General features: G+C 42.5%; 1 protein-coding gene across 1 annotated transcript in view; it reads left to right on the forward strand.

Moving 5' to 3' along the window:
• Positions 1-536: 536 nt before the first annotated feature.
• DNAJC11 (DnaJ heat shock protein family (Hsp40) member C11) overlaps positions 537-19,133 on the forward strand; it is a 71,819-nt gene continuing 53,222 nt past the window's right edge. The window contains exon 1 of the mRNA XM_027110330.1: positions 537-713. Within this exon, the coding sequence (XP_026966131.1) occupies positions 642-713 (72 nt within the window). The 5' untranslated portion in view covers positions 537-641. The remainder of the gene's footprint in view (positions 714-19,133) is intronic.

Below are 19,133 nucleotides of genomic sequence, written 5' to 3' on the forward strand. Positions count from 1 at the left end.
CTGCCTCCTCATTTAAGCAGCAGAAAAATGGCCAGGTGCCCCTAAATATAGGGCAATAATAAAAAATGAAAATGAGGAGGCCCGTACTCTGGGCAGGGTTCCGGGTGGTCAAAAGAAAAGGCGAAGACCACTGAGGCAGGAACACATGACATTCTGTAAGTTTCCTGTGACAAGTCAGCAAGTGGGGCCGGGAGTAGCCTCCCGCGGGGGGTTGCGGGGCGGTGCTGGCGAAGCGGCCCAGGTGGGGCTATATTTGGGATCCGGATGCGCCCCGCCCTGGTGGCCGGCGGGGGATACAGGGGGTGTAGCAGGGGCCTATCTCCCCAGTGCCCAGACAGTGACGACCCCCGGGTGTGACCACAAAGTCGTCCTCTCCAGCCCGGGCACAGCCCCTGCGCGCCCCGGCTGGGCTTTAGATCCAGCGCAGCACGTGCAAGGGCCGGAAGCGCCGCGTCCCGCCCCCGGCCGCGCGGGGGAGCAGGGCGCAGGCGCGCTTCTTCAGGGCTGGGCGGCGGCGGCGCGACTCCGGGCCGCCAGGGGCCGCTGTGGAGCGACCTCACGGGCCCACGCCGTCTGGACCGCGAACGGCCGTCCCTCTTGAGCACGGCCTTGCCGGTTTGGCGGGGTGAAAGGTTGCGAAGATGGCGACGGCCTTGAGCGAGGAGGAGCTGGACAATGAAGACTATTACTCGTTGCTGAACGTGCGCAGGGAGGTGAGGCCTGCGATGGGCCGCTGTCGGGGCTGAGGCTAGGCCGGGTCGCTCAGGGGGGACCGAGCTGGCGGCGACCGCCCCGTTCCCGCCTCAGGCGGCCGGAGCCTGGCGGGGAGGCCGCGTGACCCCGGCTGACGTGCGCGATCGCCGGCCGGCCGGACTGTCCCCACCGCCCCGACCCTTGCGCCGGGGATGTCCTGGCCGGCCTCTGCCCCAACTCTCCGCGGCCGGTGCGCCGCGTGCGCTGTGTCAGGGCAAGGCCAGAGGCCCCCGCGCCCCCAGGAGGGAACAGGGCCCCCGAGGTGGAGGTGGAGTGAGGGTCCAAGTCCTCCGGGACCCGGTGCCACGCTCGGCTCACACACCCGCCCAGGTGCTGTGTCATCGCCCCCAGCCCGCAGGGTGGGAAACCGAGTCTTAGGCACCAAGGTCAAGGCTACCCGGGAACCTCCCCAGGACTCTGTCCGGTCCCTGCGTCTTTCATGGGGACATCCCGCCTCTGAAGTGAGTCCAGGCTCAGAGGCAGGTGTCTTGTGTCCTCCTTTTGTGCAGCTGTCCAGAAATTCAAGGAAGAGTCTCCCGGACAAATAGCCTCATTTCGGAGGCCCAGGTTAGGAATAAGCTAGGAAACAAGTGATGCCCCAAGCACGTCCTCGACATGTGCGCCCGTTTCCTCACCGGATGAAAGATAACACGAGAGAGTCTCACACTGTGTCTGGCACTTAGTAGGGGCCCAGTAACTTTCCTTTCTTGTTGATTCTCCATTTGAGGTCAGCGTGAAGGTCAGGGAGGCTTCCAAGGTCAGGTCACGAGGTGGATTATTTCTTTCTAAACTGCTGGGTTGGGTCTTCCCAGCCCTGCCAGAGAACCTCTAATTTGGGCTTAGATTTTCCAGTGATCCGAAGTAGCCAAGTCTGGTCTAGTCAAGCTTGTGTTGACTAGACTAGGGCTGGTCAAGTCTGTGTTGTCAGTAGGTCTGTGTGATGTTAATAATAGCTAACGTTTTGTGAGGGCTTACTTTGTGCAGGGGCAGGGTGCTGAATAGACACTTTATGTTTTTACACTTAATTCTCATATCAGACCTTAAAGTAGGCATTCAGATAATTCTTGATTTAAAACCGAGGAAATGAAGCATAGAGGGATTAAGTAACTTGCCCAAAGCCACACCACTAGAAATCTAGAGGGTCTGGATTCAGCCCTGGGCATTGTGACTCTGGAATCCCAGTTCTTGATCTCTGTGCTGTACTGTCACCCTAGCTTACCAGTCCTCAGACTACAGAGCTGCCGGACTCCTTGGGCACCCCTCATAAGAATCCCTTAAGTGTGTTAGTCACTACTTACTATGGAAACGCCCAAAGAAATATTTTGGGGAATTGCAGATCTTGTTAGGCTGCCATAGGGCCACCTGGAGATTCTTGTAACTAATCAACGGTAACCTTTGGCCTTCATTTTTTCCCCTTTGAATGGAGCTATTGGGCTAGTTATTCTTTTTGTTTTGTGTTTTGTTTTGTTTTGTTTGGCCGTGCCGTGCGGCTTCTGGGATCTTAGTTCCCATACCAGGGATCAAACTCGTGCCCCCTGCGGTGGAAGCACAGAGTCCCAACCACTGGACTGCCAGGGAATTCCCTGGGCTATTCCTTTTCTCCAGTTCTTAGAAGCAAAGCGGTAAATAAAACCGGCTTTTCTGAAACCAGCCTTTTTTTCCACGCATTTATAGTTAGTCTGGTTATCAGTAATTGAGCAGCCATTTATTCACCTGTTTACCAGGCTTACTGAGTCTTAGGCCGCTGCAAATGATATAAAATAATAGGCTTGGCCAGAGTCCTAGGTAAACATTTGTCAGAGGTATAAAACCACCAGAGTGTTAGGACCCGTCATTGTTATTGGACTGATGGGTGGAAGCCAAAGAAATATTTCTTTTAAAAAAAAAAATGTTTACTTCTCGGGATGAGTGAAGGCACCGCCACATTTATGACTGTAGGTGAAATCCCTATGAAACATGTCCTCTTGCTTATCATCTTGTGTTGCCGTTGTCAACAAACAGTGTAAAACACCATCCCCTCTGGTGTGGAGATTTTCTCTCTCAGGGTTCCACTAGAAGAGAAGCTCTGAAGGTGATCTCTGGACTTGATATTTACTAGGATTTTTTGTGAAATTAGAAATCAGCCTGAAGTTGAAATACCATGATTTAGCTGAAGAATGGGAGAAAAAATAGAAGTAATCTTTATTTTTACCTGTGTGGTCAAAAGGAGGTAATAACCCCTGTTGATGTGTTCGCATTCGGGTCTACGGCTTGATGACACTGAAGTGTAACTAGGAGGCGAGGTCCTCTTCCCACCAGCGCTCCAGAGCGCCTTCAGAACTCTCGTGTTAGAAAGTTCAGAGACTTTCCACCAGGAGTCTCAGATGGAAGCAAGCTGACACAAAACCAGGGAACTCTGTTTAAAAGGTTCAGATTTACAGGCATAATACATGATAATAACAATGGAGTGATATAGAAATGTCAAAAATCAGGTTAAGGGCTTCCCTGGTGGCGCAGTGGTTGAGAGTCTGCCTGCCGATGCAGGGGACCCGGGTTCGTGCCCCGGTCCGGGAGGATCCCACATGCCGCGAAGCGGCTGGACCCGTGAGCCATGGCCGCTGAGCCTGCGCATGCGGAGCCTGTGCTCCGCAACGGGAGAGGCCACAACAGTGAGAGGCCCGCGTACTGCAAAAAAAAAAAAAAAAAAAATCAGGTTAAGAATCTCCCATGCCCATGTTTCAAACTTTAAAATATCCCCTTAAATTGTATCCCAGGGAGTGAAGCAGGCAGCTAGACAGGAGTTCCATGACCTTTAATAATTCCCTTTCTCTTAAAAGAGAAAAAAACAAAACAAAACTCCCTTTCTCTAGCGTTCTGGATTTCCTGTTTGCGGAATGGAGCCGTTGTCTGCCTGCCACACATTGAGGGGAAGGAATAGTTTATCATTAACTGGGCACATTGAAACCAGATTGGCGTCTCTGGTTTAGGTAGTCAGATGCATCATCAGGGGCCTGAAATCTAACTGATTTGAGATTTCTGAGGTGATTTGCCAAAATTTATTTGGAGAAAGGATTCCTGAAGAGTAAGAGTGAAATTTTCTTGACCTCTATGCTCTTTATAGACATTATGATTGACACATTTTAAACCTGATTTATTCCTAAATACTTGAGTTTAATTCCTACTTAACCATCGTTGTAGTTGAAAGAGTTTCATTTTTATGCATGTCTGCAATGTTTATAACCTGTTTTAAAATCTCCGGTCCCAGTGGATTGAGCCTTAAAGGAGCCAATCTCCTTTTCAGCTTTTAAACACTTTTGAAATAAAACAGTCGTTAAATAAAAAATGAACTTAAGTAAAAATGTATTTTCTTGTAGTCCACATATGGAGGTCAGTGTTCTGGGATCTTTATCCTTCCATGACAGCTGTGAAACTAGAAGCGTAAAATCAAAACCTAAATAAAAACTGCATTTTCATTCCTTCCCTGGTATAGGGTCTGTTGTTCTTTCCACAGTTTTTGGTTGCCTGGGTTTCTCTGGCTGTAGGTTACAGTCACACAGTGGGGCTAAAACTTCAAGTTTGGACTGCAGATGGGAGGAACAGGCTAGAGCACTAGAGGAAGGTCTGCTGGTCACAGCCAGGATTGACCCGGGGGACAGTCACCCAGCCCCCCAACCAGGATGGCAGGGCCATCCGCAGAAACTGAATGTAAAAGTGTTGGCTAAACCAGGTGCACACTTAGGTGCCTAAGGCAGTGAGGTGCTGTGTGTTTGTTCTTTCGTTGCGTATCTAACCTTATGGGCAGGTAATTTAGTCTTAATGAGGGATGTGAAGGTGGGTCTAAGAAGGTCATTCCTTCAATGAGTTTCCCATCTGCTGCATTAGGTTGTATGTTCACAACAGTGACCCTGCTTAAAACGAGTGTGCTGGGCAAGTAGTGTGAGCCTTGGTTGTCCCAAAACCTGCCTCGTCCTGTCAGTGAGCATGCCTTAGGAGCAGGATCTCAGGCCGCCCTGCCACCCAGGTGAGCTTGAGCACGTCATTCAGCCTCAGAGTCTCCTGTGCTGACCTGCAGCGCACTTCACGGAGGAGGCTCACTGTGGGGCTCTGCAGCCAGAAGGCCCGTGTTCAAAGCCCAGTTTTACCCCTGGGAGGTTTGTGCCTCTAGGCTAGGAGCTGAACCTTTTTGCTCCCTGTTTCCCTGGATGTTGAAATGTAGGTAACAGGTGAAAATGTATTAAGTACTCACTCTGAGCCAAGATGTTGGATAGTGGAGCATGAGGGTATGTATAGAGTACCTGGCGAAAGTACGTATTCGGTTAATAATATTTATTGTTGCTACTTCTTGGATTTTGATAAACATGAGGTTTCGCTAATTTTAAAAAGACATACATGTACATAGAAGGCTTTGGTATGCCTCATCCTGGCTAAACCTGCTACTGTAATAATAAAAAAACATAGTGCCAGAATTTATGAATTAGGTTATGAATTCCCAAAGCTTTCTTCGTTCTTTCTGTTCAAAATTCTGAGTTTATTCTCTTCAAAAGACGATTTTCCCTCTGAACTCTTCCTGCAGGGTCATGAGTGTGACTTGGGTGGCGGGTGCAGTGGTTCCCGGAAGCTGGGGTTAAGCATGGGAGTGGAGTGCAGAGCCAAGGGATGATCCAGAAAGACGGTGTCTGGAGTAGAGGCAGAGTGGGACCCACAGATAAACTTGTTGTGAGCTATCAGCTTTGAAGAGGCCAGGCAGAGAGGGGAGGACCTGGCAGAGGCAGAGGTTCTGCTCCAGTGACAGCAAGACAGCACTGGCGGTCAGGAGGGTTCCTGGGTGGAGCTCAGAGAGGCTTCTGGGGGTCTCCCTGTGGGTGGGGAGGGGCCCGTCATGGTGTCCCGCTAGTTCCAGTGTCATCTCATAATGGGATTAGCAAACACCAGGAGGTTGAATTTTCAAATTGTTTTCTTCAGTAAACTGTAAGCTAGTTATTACCTTTCTGCTTTGGACGTTTCAAACAATTGCATCTTGAAATTCTAAACTCCAGTTCTGCATTATCTACCAAAATACCTCTTTCTTCTTCTTTTTTCTTTCTTTCTTAAAGAGAATTCAATTGAAAGCTTTTATATTTGCTGTGAGTTCAGTAATAAAACCCTGGAGAAGAGAATATGGGATACGCAAGCCACACGTTTTGCTTGGCTGTGGAATTTTAGTGTTCACTTCTATTAAACTTTCATTTCAATTTTACTTATGTGTTTTATTTATACCCTACCTTGTTCAAGAGAGGATTTAAGACAGCTAACAGAGATGAAAAAATAAAATAGCATAAATGTTTAAAAGGGGGCACCAAAAGCAAACAAACAAAAAGGCCATTGGGAATATTGCTGCTTCATTGCCACCATCGTGGCCCGTGGGTTATACAGATCGCACTCCCTTGGAGAAACTCGTGGCCTGATGGCTGCATCCTGCTTGGCTCTTGGACATTTGGAACCACTTCTGCTTGCAGTGAGTGCACAGTGTTCCCTCCTGGGTTTGCTGGAGCCAGAACATTCTTCAGCAGTAAAATGCCAACAGACATCAAACCACAAGAATCCTGCACGAGTGGGCAGGATGTAACAGATGCAGACGGACGAGAAGGAAAAAAATAAGCCAAACTCTGGATGTAAAGAGAGGATCCGAACCATCATTTTTGACCCCGAAAGGAACTTGAGTTCATGTCACTCAGATGCTGGCCTTTTTATTTACTGTCCTGTCTCAAAGGCCCCAAATAAACATGGACATGACTAGGAAGAGAAATGAAAAAGTTGTACAATGGTAGGAAAGTCTTTTCTAAGCCCTTGGAATGACCTCTAATCAGGAATCAGAATTTCTGCTCCTTTGGCCCGTTTGTTCTCGTGTGTTGTTGTCAGCAAGGGGTGTGCCTGGAGGATGGGACTCCCCATCGGCCCCGCAAACCTTAAAGGTGATGTGGGCCCTGCTTTTTTTATTTTTTTAGTATTTATAGAGTTCTGTCGTTACCGATTGCCTAGTCCTTTTTTTTTTTTTTTTTGTATTTTTTTTTTTTTTTGGCTGCGCCTAGTCTTAGCTGTGGCACGCGGTATCTTTAGTTGCGGCCTGCAGGATCCAGCACCCTGACCAGGGATCGAACCCAGGCCCCCTGCATTGGGAGCGCAGAGCCCTAACCACTGGACCACCAGGGAAGTCCCGCCTAGTTCTTTCTTGAACTTATAATGCCGTCTTGGGGATAATGCGTTCTATAAATTTTGTAACTTTTTTTCCTTCTATGTTAAGTAGAACTTAAGTGTTCTAAGGTTATTCCTAGCTGTAGAAACTTGCAATTGTTTGATCAATCTCCTGTTTAGCTTTTCTGACACATTCACGATTTGATTGTTTCTCTCTTAAGCCCACCTTTTCAAAATGGAAGAGTCCTAAAGTGGTGGTAGAAGGCCAACCTCCAAAATCATGAGAAATATAGTGTGTGCATCTGACCTCTATACTTAACACAGGCGGGTTTTAGGGAAGGACAGCTGAGATCACTTAGCCCAGTACCTGGCATTTTGGGCACCTATGAGCGTGTTGATGATGGCGTAAAAAGGCCAAAGATGGAGGTGGAGCTTCGGAAGAGGTCAGTGGCTTAAAGAGCATAGCCTTTGAAGTCAAGTCCAAGTTTGACTCTCTAGCCCCTGATACGGGGCAAGTTACTTAACCTCTCTGAGACTGTTTCTTCATTCATAAAATCCAGACAGTAATTTTACTGTCATAGGGCTGTTGGGAGAATTAAGCGAGAATGCACGTAAGTGCTTAGCACAGTAATGGGCATATTATTATGTAAAGTAAATGCCAGTATATTTTTATTAGTATCATGAGCATAAAAGTTAATAAGGAATGCTCTTACTGATTTGTAGGAATTCTTTATAGAATTTGGGTGAGTCCTTTGTCTGATAGATTAGTATAGATATCTGTCCCCTCTCTGTAGTTTGCCTTTCACTCTCGTAAATGTTCATGAACTGAAGATCGGTTTGAGCCAGGCCACACAAGTCATAATTTCTAGCCAGCTTTTGGGTCAGGGGTACATAATCAGATAAATTTCTCCATCTCAGACAAGTCATTTAGTTAACCTTTTTGATCTTCACTGTTTTTATCTGTAAAATGGGGGTTCTAATACCAATCTCAAGACATTTTATGAGTCTTCAAGTGTTAAATGAGGAAATATTGGTGAAAGTACTTTATTAGCTTTAAGTCTGTACAGATGCGTTTGTGACACCACTGACAGCCTCGAAATCCCCTACAGCTTTTGCGATGCTCTCCTTGCCCTCCTTTCTCACGTCGCCAGTTGCTCATTTCCTGTCTTCCTTAGAATTTCCCCAGGTTCAGTCCTCACCAGCTCGGCTGGTTTAAAGTGCTCTGCTTGGGCCCCGCATCTCTGCCTTCTGCCCATTATTGCTTACGTGTTAGATTTACCTGCCTCTCAAGCCTGTCTGCCTCCCAGGTTCTCCTGACCCATGCATCCCAGTCAAAACCCCGGATGCGCTTTGGCTTTTCTTCTCCGCATAGTATTGAGCCCCTTCTCGACTGTCCTGTTAAGCCACTCAGTCCATGAACCCCCTCGACTCCAGCCGACTTTGACCCCTTCATTTCTGTTTCAACTTGTAGGCTGCCAGCCAGCCAACCAGCCCTCATAACCTCAGCCTTACATTTCTGCTGTAGTTTTCTTCAGGTCTCTCTGGTTTGCCTTCTGTCAGCTTTAGTCAAGCCGTACAAGTTGATATTAACGCACGGCACTGATCACCTTTCTCTAGCCAGAAACCTTTTGGCTTCCTATTGTTTATTGGGTAAGGAAGGGTCAAACTCTTGGCTCCCTTTTTAAAGCCCCTTACAAATTAGATGTTTTCTCTATTTTCTGCCTCCTTTGTGGTGATGTTCTGCTTTCTTCCACTGCAAAGCAAGCTCCATGTGGTCAGGGACCATAGTTGTCTGGTTCGCCATCAGGTCCCTAACAGTGTGGGCACATGACAGGTACTTACCAGATGTTTGCTGCATGAATGAGCAGGTGGGTGGATGTCCACATTGATTTGTTACCTACTTCCTGCCTTCTTCTGCGCCTCTCCTCTGGCCAGCTTGTCAGTGTTCTGTCTCTCCTGGTTCCTCAGGGCATTCCCCTGAAATGCCCCAGCCTGTTGTTGGTACCAAAGCAAATTGAATCCACCTTTTGCATTCCCATTCAGACCCCACTGCCTCCACGAAGTTTTCTCTGCATTCTGACAGCCCTGAACTTATGTCTTTATCATTAATATTAGCATTTTTGTTACATATTGTTTAGTTAAATCCATGTGTCTGGGGTTTTAGGGCACACACACACACACACACACACACACACACCTCCCTCTAGTTTATAATCTCCTTGAGGGCTGGGATGACATATTTCTTTTGTACCTCCTGTGGTACTTAGAGTAGGGTTGACATTCTGGCTTGAAATGATGAATATTTGCTAACACCATACTCACCTGGTCCGGGTGCATTTTACTTTGTGGAATACCTGTATTGAGGAACACATTGCACTTTTGGCAATAAATCATTCTAGAGGAATTTACTGAAAGGAGTTTATCAACTATCAGTTTGGTAAATCTAAATTGTCACTTACGAAAATTGTTTAAAGTCAGGTACCAGAAGATGAGAGCAAATTCAGACGCATGCCTTTATGCTCGGGCCCCAGCGTAAGCCAAGGCCCGTGCAGACTAAGTTCCAGGCTGAATACCACGTGAGAAGAGGAAAGAACGCCCTTCCCTTGTCCTTTCTCATCTGGCAGATATTGATTATCTTCCTCTTATGTTTCTTTTTTGCAGTGAGAAAAGCTTACTTGTTTGTCATGTTTTGTACTAGCACCGATAATATTTGTAAAAGTAAGTAGCTTCAGATGGATTAGATTTATTTTTGTACGGTTCTTTTTCCTTTTGTCAGTTAAATGGAGCTGAATTTTTACAATTGGCACAGGTTAGTTTCCGTTGAAATCCTGTTCTATTTGTGAAGCACCTTACAAAGATGAGTCAGGCAGAATGATTTAGTACAGTCTGCATCGTACTTGACGTTGAGGGTGAGTCCACATTCGTTGTGGGGGTCTGTTATGTTTGTGCAAGAACCCCATGTGCAGGAACTTATTTCCACATCCTCCAAAGATTTTTCCACACGTAAATGAAAAGGATAGAAGACTGTGTTGAGCAGGGAAAATGGCATCAGAAGAGGGTAGGGCTGCGTATGAGAGCAGCTTTATTGTCTGAAGCTTCAGACTGTGTAGCAGGAACCTTTACAAAAACTGGTCTCTTAGTATAATCAGTATCTACTCAGTGACACCAAGTAATCTGTGACACCCTTTCTCTTCATGAAGCAGCTCTTGCTCAGCACAAAGTACCCATGCTGTCTTGGTGTTAATTAGCTCTGAAATCTGCTTTTTCCTTTAAATCGTATGAGCACCAAGTATCATAAAAAATTACAGCCTTTTATTAGCTAATGCAGTTTATTTCAATCAGATTGTCGTGGAACATATGGACAGTCATGAATCTTCAATTGTGGTAATTAGGCAAACCCCCCAAAATCCAGTAGAATATAGTTTGTTGAGACTTCGTTGCTGAGATGCACTAATATATAGATACAGCCTGGAAGTTTGAACTTGAAACTTATAGGTTTCAGCAATAAAAAACCTGTGGCTTTACTTTTCTTAAAGTGAAGGCATGTTATAATTTAGCTGTTATTTGCATACTCTTATTAGGTCTTCAAAGTATTGAATTAAATATCATTATAGGGACTTCCCTGGTGGTCCAGTGGCTAAGACTCTGTGCTCCCAATGCAGGGGGCCCAGGTTCGATCCCTGCTCAGGGAACTAGATCCCGCATGCCACAACTAAAGATTCCACATGCCACAACTAAGACCCCGGCGTAGCCAAATAAATAAATTTTAAATAAATAAATAAATGAATAAATATCATTGTAGTAGTTAGATGTGCTCTACACCAAACATTATTGGCTCTTAACTAGCGAGGGGGCTGCACTTCCTAGTCCCCTAGCGGTTGGGTGGGATCACATGACCCTTTCTAACCAGTGGTGTAAGTGGAAGTGATGTGTGTCCTGCTCAGACTGAGGTACTTCAAGGCCAGGCCAGCCGGAGAGTCTCATGCTCTTCCCTCTGCCTCCATGACTGGCAGGGTTCCAAAGGGTGTCTGTTTTGTCCACCCGGGACCTGAGAACATTTCCAAGCAGAGAACTAGCTGACCTGAGATGGACATGTAATGTGAGGGAGAAGTAAACCTTTGGAATTTTTGGATGGTTTGTTACCACGGTATCACCAACCCAGCAGTTCTCAAACTTTTTGCTGTCAGGGCCTCTTTACACTCTTAAATTATTGAGGTTCCCAAAGAGCTTTTGTTTATGTGGGTTATAACTATCAATATTTAATAATAAGACACAGAGTGTACTTACTTCTTGTATTTCAGTACAGGCACAAGGAAGACTTAAGGGTTTCAAAATAACTATGTATTCCACAACAATGAGGTTACAGATACACAGATAGCATAGCAGATATAACGAAAGATAGTAAGTGTGCAGCAAAAGAACTTAAAATCAGTTGAGTTAATCTCTGAAAACTCACATGTTTATACCATAAAGTTACCACCTTAGAAATTTCTAGAAAACAGGAAAGTATACAAGTACACAATTCATTAACCATCAGAACAATGATATACATCATGTAGCCTCAAGAAAATCCCACTATACTCTCATGAGAGAATGAGAAAAAGGCAAATAAAATCTTAGTATTATTATGAAAATAGTTTTGACCTGTGGACCCCCGAAAGGGTCTCAGGGACTCCCAAGGGGCCCCACACCACACTTAAGAACCATTGACCCAGCCCATCCTGATGGATACAGTCATGGTTCAGACATACTGATGTTCCTCACATGCTGTAGCTTACTTTGCTAAACGAAGGTAGAAAATAAAAGCAGAGTGGCTGTATACTCTGAATATGTGCACATTGATAGCAGAGATGGTCTCCATCAACTAGAAATTAAATAAGTGAAAATGTAGCAGTGTCTTCAATTGCCTAATTATCTAAGGGAAGCAAATACAATGAAATTGTCGTCAGGAGACTTTTCTAAGCATGATACCAGAGCAGAAATCAGAGAGAATTGATAGGTTTGATTTTGTAAAAATGAGAAATATCTGTGTTTATTAAAGGAAAATAAAGCCTAAAAACAATTACAAACCCAGTTAAAAGACTCAAAAGGAATCTAATATATTTGATAAAAATTCATATTTTTAATATATATAAGGAACTCTTGGAATCAAAAAGAAAAAGATTAATACCCTAATAGGAAACAATACAAAGGAAACAAATAGAAGAAATCTAAAATGCAAATAAGGGACTTCCCTGGTGGTCCAGTGGTTAAGACTTCGCCTTCCAATACAGGGGGTGAGGGTTTGATCCCTGGTCAGGGAGCTAAGATCCCACATGCCTCGTGGCCAAAAAACCAAAGCAGGAGCAATATTGTAACAAATTCAATAAAGGCTTTAAAAATGGTCCACATCAGAAAAAAAAAATCTAAAAAAATAAAATAAAATGCAAATAAGTGTATGGAAAAAATGTCACCCTCACTAGTAAAAAAACAAATGCAAGTTAAAACAAGGCTTTTTTTGTTTGTTTTGTTTTGTTTTTTCTCTACCAGACTGACAAAGTTTTTTTTTTCTTTTTAATGATAGTATTGAGCTCTGATAAGATGAAAATCTGTTAGCCAACCCAGCCAGGAGGCAGAAGGATTCTCCTCTGGAGAAGTTGAGCCAGAGGGACTCTGGAGCCTGGACATAGACAGTAAGGGTGAGAGTGGCACGCTAACAAAGGCAGGGGGGTGCGTTAGTGTTTGCATGGGGAGACTTCTGGCTTTTCTTCCTTTATTCTCTGGTCTCTCCCCTGAAGGAACTAGCCCATCAGAAAGAAAAGACTGCCAAATGAAACTTCTAGGTTCCCTCCCAGGCATTTCACAGAGAAGCTCATCACATGACAAGACCTGTTCACACATACAGAGCTTCCAAATAGCTTCTTAGTATCTTACTATGAAGTGTAAGTCAATTGCCAAAGAATGTCAGATGTTTGAGGGAAGGCTCCAACGTGAAATTCTGAGATCATGCAGACAGCAAGGAGAAACTAGAAGGAAGCAGACAATGCAGGGAGTTTGGAAGCTAGATCATCTTCAGATAGATAAGATACTACATGTAAGAAATAAGAACAAGGTGATGTATCAAAGAGCAATACTGCATAAAAAGAGGAGGAGCTCTTGGAAATTAAAAATAAGATAACAGAAATTCTGTGGAAGGGTTGGAAGATAAAGATGAGGAAATATGCACAAAAGTAAAACTTAAAAACTAGAAGATCAGTTCTTAGCCATGAAGTAAAGTAAAATGAGGGGAAGACATTATGAAACAATTAATACGAGAATATTTCTCAAAAGATAGGAGACTATAGGTTAAAAGGGGCCATTCAGATAACTAGCATAGTGGATGGGGGAGAAAAGGACCCCCATACTAAAGGAAATCATAGATTAAAGAGAGAGTCCTAAAAGTTTCCAGACAGGTCACAAACAAAGGGCTGGAATTGGAAAGACATTAGGTATCTCACCAGTAGTACTGTAAACTAGAAGACAGTGGAGCAATGTAATAAAAATCCTGAGGGAAAGTTATTTCCAAGCTAGAATTCTATACCCAGCCAACTATTCATTAAGTATAAAGGCAGATTATAAGAACATTTTGAGATATACAAAGCCTAAAAAATTTTCCTCCCAACCAATCTTTTACTTCTGTTATCTAATTTTTAATTTCCGAGAGCTCCTCCTTCTTTTGAGAATATCTGTAAAGGAAACTACTGGGGATTGAGCTCCATCAAAATGAAGAAGAAAACCAAGAAAGAGAAAGGCATAGGACACAGAAAAGAGATACCAACCCAGGAAAGATACCCAGGAAGATGGTGACAGGAAATCCTAAGATGAAGTTTGTTTAGCAAGCCCAACAACAAGAACAGGGCAGAGAGCTCTTGGAGGAGTGCCTCTTAGAGGGAAAAAAAAAAAAAGTGATGTGCTGTTTGATATTGAGAGGAATATTAGAAGTCTTTAGTATAAGAAGTATACTGTGAAGAGTTGGAGAAGAATCGTAACAGAGCCATAGAAAGCTAAAGCAAATGAAAAAGATGAGGCAATTGTTAACTCCAGGAAAAATAAAAAGTAGTCCAAGAAAAGAAATGTAATCATAGTATACTGTTTGATTCAGCTTTGAACTATATTTACAGTCATAATTAAAACTAAACTAATTAAAAAGAAAAACTGTGCATTGATTTGAACAAAAGTTGTGATAATTACATAGAAAGGAGGGGAAAGATAAGCACAAGGAAGTGGAAAAGAACTAAATTCTCTTAAGTCTAAAATTTTAAAATTAAGGCTATGAGTATATTTAGAAATAAAATGAGAAAAATGCTAAAAGATTTAAAAGTGCTTGCGTCTGAGGAGTAGGAGTGAATGCTGTTTGGGGTTATAAGTCTAGTAGTTTTATTTATAAACTGTTTATGTAGTCCTTGGATAAAATTAAATTTTTAAATTTAAAATAATTAAATGGTAAATAGTTTCTGGAGATCAGTTCAGAAGACTAAAATGGAAGTCTTATACCCTTATACCCAACAATTTTAGAAACTTATTTTCAAAAAGATAATAATGCATACACACAAAGTTTTAGCTATAGGGATGTCCACTGCAGCCTTTTTAAAACAAATGAAAGTTATTAATAGAAGATTGTTATATAAACTGTAATAACGGCATTTAAAATGGTATAGAAAACACTTAATGACCAATAATACCCGAAAAACCAAAACTCCACAAGACCTTTAACTGAAAAACAAGTTATACAATTATATTGTAGAAGAAATACTTTTTTTTTTTTTTTTTTTGCGGTACACTGGCCTCTCACTGTTGTGGCCTCTCCCGTTGCGGAGCACAGGCTCCAGACGCGCAGGCTCAGTGGCCATGGCTCACAGGCCCAGCCGCTCCGCGGCATGTGGGATCTTCCCAGACCAGGGCACAAACCCGTGTGCCCTGCATCGGCAGGCGGACTCTCAACCACTGTGCCACCGGGAAAGCCCCAATTTTATTTTTTTTTATTTTTTTTTAAATTTTTTTAAGGGAATTCCTTTAGTTTTATTTTTTATTTATTTTTGGCTGTGTTGGGTCTTCGTTTCTGTGCAAGGGCTTTCTCTAGTTGCGGCAAGCGGGGGCCACTCTTCATCGCGGTGCGCGGGCCTCTCACTATCGCGGCCTCTCCTGTTGCGGAGCAACAGGCTCCGGACACGCCGGCTCAGCGGCCATGGCTCACGGGCCCAGCCGATCCACGGCATGTGGGATCCTCCCGGACCAGGGCTACGAACTCGTGTCCCCTGCAGCGGCAGGCGGACTCCCAACCACTGCGCCACCAGGGAAGCCCCCAATTTTATTTTTAAATATATTTTTCTTACCTGTATTTTCAACTTTATCTATGATGAATATATATATTTTTCTAATAATAAAAAAATATTTTTAAGGTAATTCAACTAGGAAAAAACTAGCATTTGACTCATTTCTTTAACCTGTTTAACCAGAGGAATTGATGCCTTTTTTTTTTTTTTTCCGGTACGCGGGCCTCTCACTGTTGTGGCCTCTCCCATTGCGGAGCACAGGCTCCGGATGCGCAGGCTCAGCGGCCATAGCTCACGGGCCCAGCCGCCCTGCGGCATGCGGGATCCTCCCGGACCGGGGCACGAACCCGTGTCCCCTACATCGGCAGGCGGACTCTGAACCACTGCGCCACCAGAGAAGCCCCTGATGCCGTTTTTATAATCTATGCTTACGACAAAGTTGCTCTTCATATTTTTGAAAATGAAGTTTATTTTTGCTCCACATCCTCACCCACACTTAATATTCTCAGTCTTTTTCATTTTAGTCATTCTAGTGGTTGTTAAGTGTTTTTAATTTGCATTTCCCTAATGACTAACAATGTTGAATGTCTTTTCGTGTACTTGTTCACCATTCCTGTATCATCTTTTGTTGACGTTTCTGTTTACATCTTTTAGTCGTTATCTTATCAGGTTGTTTATCTTCTTCAGTTGTGAGAGCTCATTGTATATTCCAAATACAAATCTATGAGACAGATATTTTACAAATATTTTTCTTTTATTATCCTATATAGGAAATCTTTAACTCGAAGTTACAAAGATTATCTCCTGTGTTGTCTTTTAGAAGCTTTACGGTTTTAGCTTTCACATTTGTATCTTTTTTTCCATTCTCAGGTTTTGTTGGGTTTTTGGTTTTTTCAAATTTTTAACTTGTAAGATACATATAACATAAAATTTGCCATCTTAGCCATTTTAAAGTATACCGTTCAGTGATATTAAATGCTGCTTACATATTGTTGTGCCTCTGCCACCACCATTTATATCTCCTGAACTCGTTTCATTTTGTAAAACCCAAACTCTATACCTGTTAAACAGTATATATCTGTTAAACAGTAAGTAAAATTATACGGTATTTCTCTTTTTATGACTGGCTTATTTCACTTAATATAATGTTCTCAAGGTTCATCCATGTTGCAGCACATGTCAGAATTCCCTGCCTTTTTAAGGCTGAATAATATTCAATTGTATTTATATACCATATTTTGCTTATCCATTCATCTGTTGATGGGTACTCGGGCTGCTTCCACATTTTAGCTGTTGTGAATAATGCTGCTCTGAATATGAGTGTACAAATATCTGTTCAAAACTCTGCTTTCAATTCTTTTGGGTATTTACCCAGAAGTGGAATTGCTGGATTGTATGGTAAATCTGTTTTTAATTTTTTTTGAGGAACTGCCATACTATTTCGCATAAAAGCTCTACCATTTTACATTCCTACCAACAATGCTCATGAGTTCCTGTTTCTCCACATCTTTGCCAACACTTGCTTGTTGTTTTGTTTATAGTAGCCAGCCTAATGGGTGTGGAGTGGTATCTCACTGTGGCTTTGACTTGTATTTTCCTAATGGTTAGTGATATGGAGCATCTTTCCATGTGCTTTTGGCCATTCGTATATGTTGTTTGATATATGAATGTCTGTTTAAGTCCTTTGCCATATTTGAATCAGATTGTTTTTGTTGAGTTTTAGGAATTCTTTATATATTCTAGATATTAATCTCCTGTCAGATATACTATTTGCAAATATCTTCTCCCATTCTGTAGGTTGTTTTTTCACTTTCTTGATGGTATCCTTTGATTCATAAAAGTTCTTGATTTTGGTGAAGTCCAATTTGTCCATTTTTTCTTTTGTTGTATGTGCCTTTGGTGTTGTATCCAAGAAATCATTGCCAAATCCAATGTCATGAAGCCTTTGCTCTATATTTTCTTCTAAGAGTTTTATAGTTTTAGCTCTTATGTTTAGGTCTTTGATCCATTTTGGGTGGATAAACTAATAAACGGATTCAGCAAAAGTTGCAGGATACAAAGTCAACACACAAAAATCAGTCGCATTATTTTTTGTATATGGTGTTAGGTAAGGGTCTTCATTCTTTTCATGGGGATATTCAGTTATCCCAGTACCATTTGTTGAAAAGACTATCCCTTCCCTATTGAATAGTCTTGGCATGCTTGTCAAAAATAATTTGACAGTTTGTGTGAGGGTTTAATTCTGGGCTCTCTATTCTATTCCATTGGTCTATATGTCTGTATGCCGATATCAGTCTGTTTTGATTACTGTAGCTTTGTTGTAAATTTTAAAATACAGAAGTGTGAGTCCCCCATCTTTGTCCTTTTTCAAGATTGTTTTGGCTTTTGGGATCCCTTGAGATTCCATGTGAATTTTAGAAGGGACTTTTCTATTTCTGTGAAAAATGTCATTGGGATTTTAATAGGGATTGAATTGATTCTGTTAGTTGCTTTGCATAGTAGTGACATTTTAATAATATTAAATCTTCCAATCCATTGATATAAAGTATCTTTCTGTTTATTTTTGTCATCTTAATTTCTTTATGTTAGTCTTTTAAGTTTAAGTTAATTCTTAAGTTTTTTGTTTCTTTGTTTTTGATGCTATTGGAAATGGAACTGTTTTCTTCATTTCCTTTTCAGATTGTTTATTGTTCATGTATAGAAATGCAGCTAATTTTTGTGTGTTGACTTTGTATCTTGCAACTTTGCTGAACTCATTTGTTAGTCCTAACAAGGTTTTGTGTATGTGTGGAATTTTTATAGAGTTTTCTACGTATAAGATAGTATCATCTGCAAACAGAGATAATTTTATTTCTTTTCCAGTTTGGATACCTTTTATTTCTTTTTTTACCTAATTGCTCTGGCTAGGACTTCCAGTGCTATGTTGAATAGAAGTGGTGAGAACAGACATTCTTGCCTTGTTCCTGATCTTAGAGGAGAAGCTTTCAGTCTTTCACCACTGAGTATGATGTTTGCTTTGAATTTGTCTTCTTCAGTTGTAAGAGCTCTTTATGGCTTTTAGTTTCTTTTAGTCTCCTTCTGTTGCTAGTTTGCTGAGTGTTTTTATGATGAAAGTGTGTTGAACTTTGTCAGTGCTTTTTCTGCAACAGTTGAGATGATCATGGTTTCTATGAACATGGTATATTGATCAATTTTCATACATGGAACTATCGTTGCATTCCAAGAATAAATCCCGCTTGGTCGTAATGTGTATCCTTTTAATATGCTTCTGAACTCTGCTGATATTTTGTTGAGGATTTTTGCATCCATGTTCATAAGGGATATTGGTCTATAGTTTTCTTTTTTGTGTGGTGTCTTTGTCTGGCTTTGGCATCAGGGTAATAGTGGTCTCATAGGATGAGTTTGGAAATGTTCCCTCTTCAATATTTTGGAGAAGTTTGAGGATTGATATTAGTTCTTCTTTAAATGTCTGGAAGAATTCACCAGTGAATCCATCAGGTCCAGGGCATTTCTTTGTCAAGAGGTTTTTGATTACTAATTCAATCTCTTTACTAGTTATAGGTCTATTCAGATTTCCTATTAGATCATGATTCAGTCTTGGTAGATTTTGTATTTCTAGTAATTTGTCCATTTCATCTAAGTTTTCCAATTTTTCTATTTCTGTAGAATCAGCAGTAATATCTCCACTTTCATTTCTTTTTTTTTTTTTTTTTTTTTTTTTCGGTTCGCGGGCCTCTTACTGTTGTTGGCTCTCCGTTGTCGAGCACAGGCTCTGGATGCGCAGGCTCAGCGGCCATGGCTCACGGGCGCAGCCGCTCCACGGCATGTGGGATCTTCCTGGACCAGGGCACGAACCCATGTCCCCTGCATTGGCAGGCAGACTCTCAACCACTGTGCCACCAGGGAAGCCCTCATTTCTGATTTTAGTAATTTGAGTCT

The sequence above is a fragment of the Aethalodelphis obliquidens genome, unplaced genomic scaffold (assembly GCF_003676395.1).
Source record: "Aethalodelphis obliquidens isolate GAN/ISIS:26980383/991018 unplaced genomic scaffold, ASM367639v1 scaffold9, whole genome shotgun sequence".
Taxonomy (NCBI): Eukaryota; Metazoa; Chordata; class Mammalia; order Artiodactyla; family Delphinidae; genus Aethalodelphis; species Aethalodelphis obliquidens.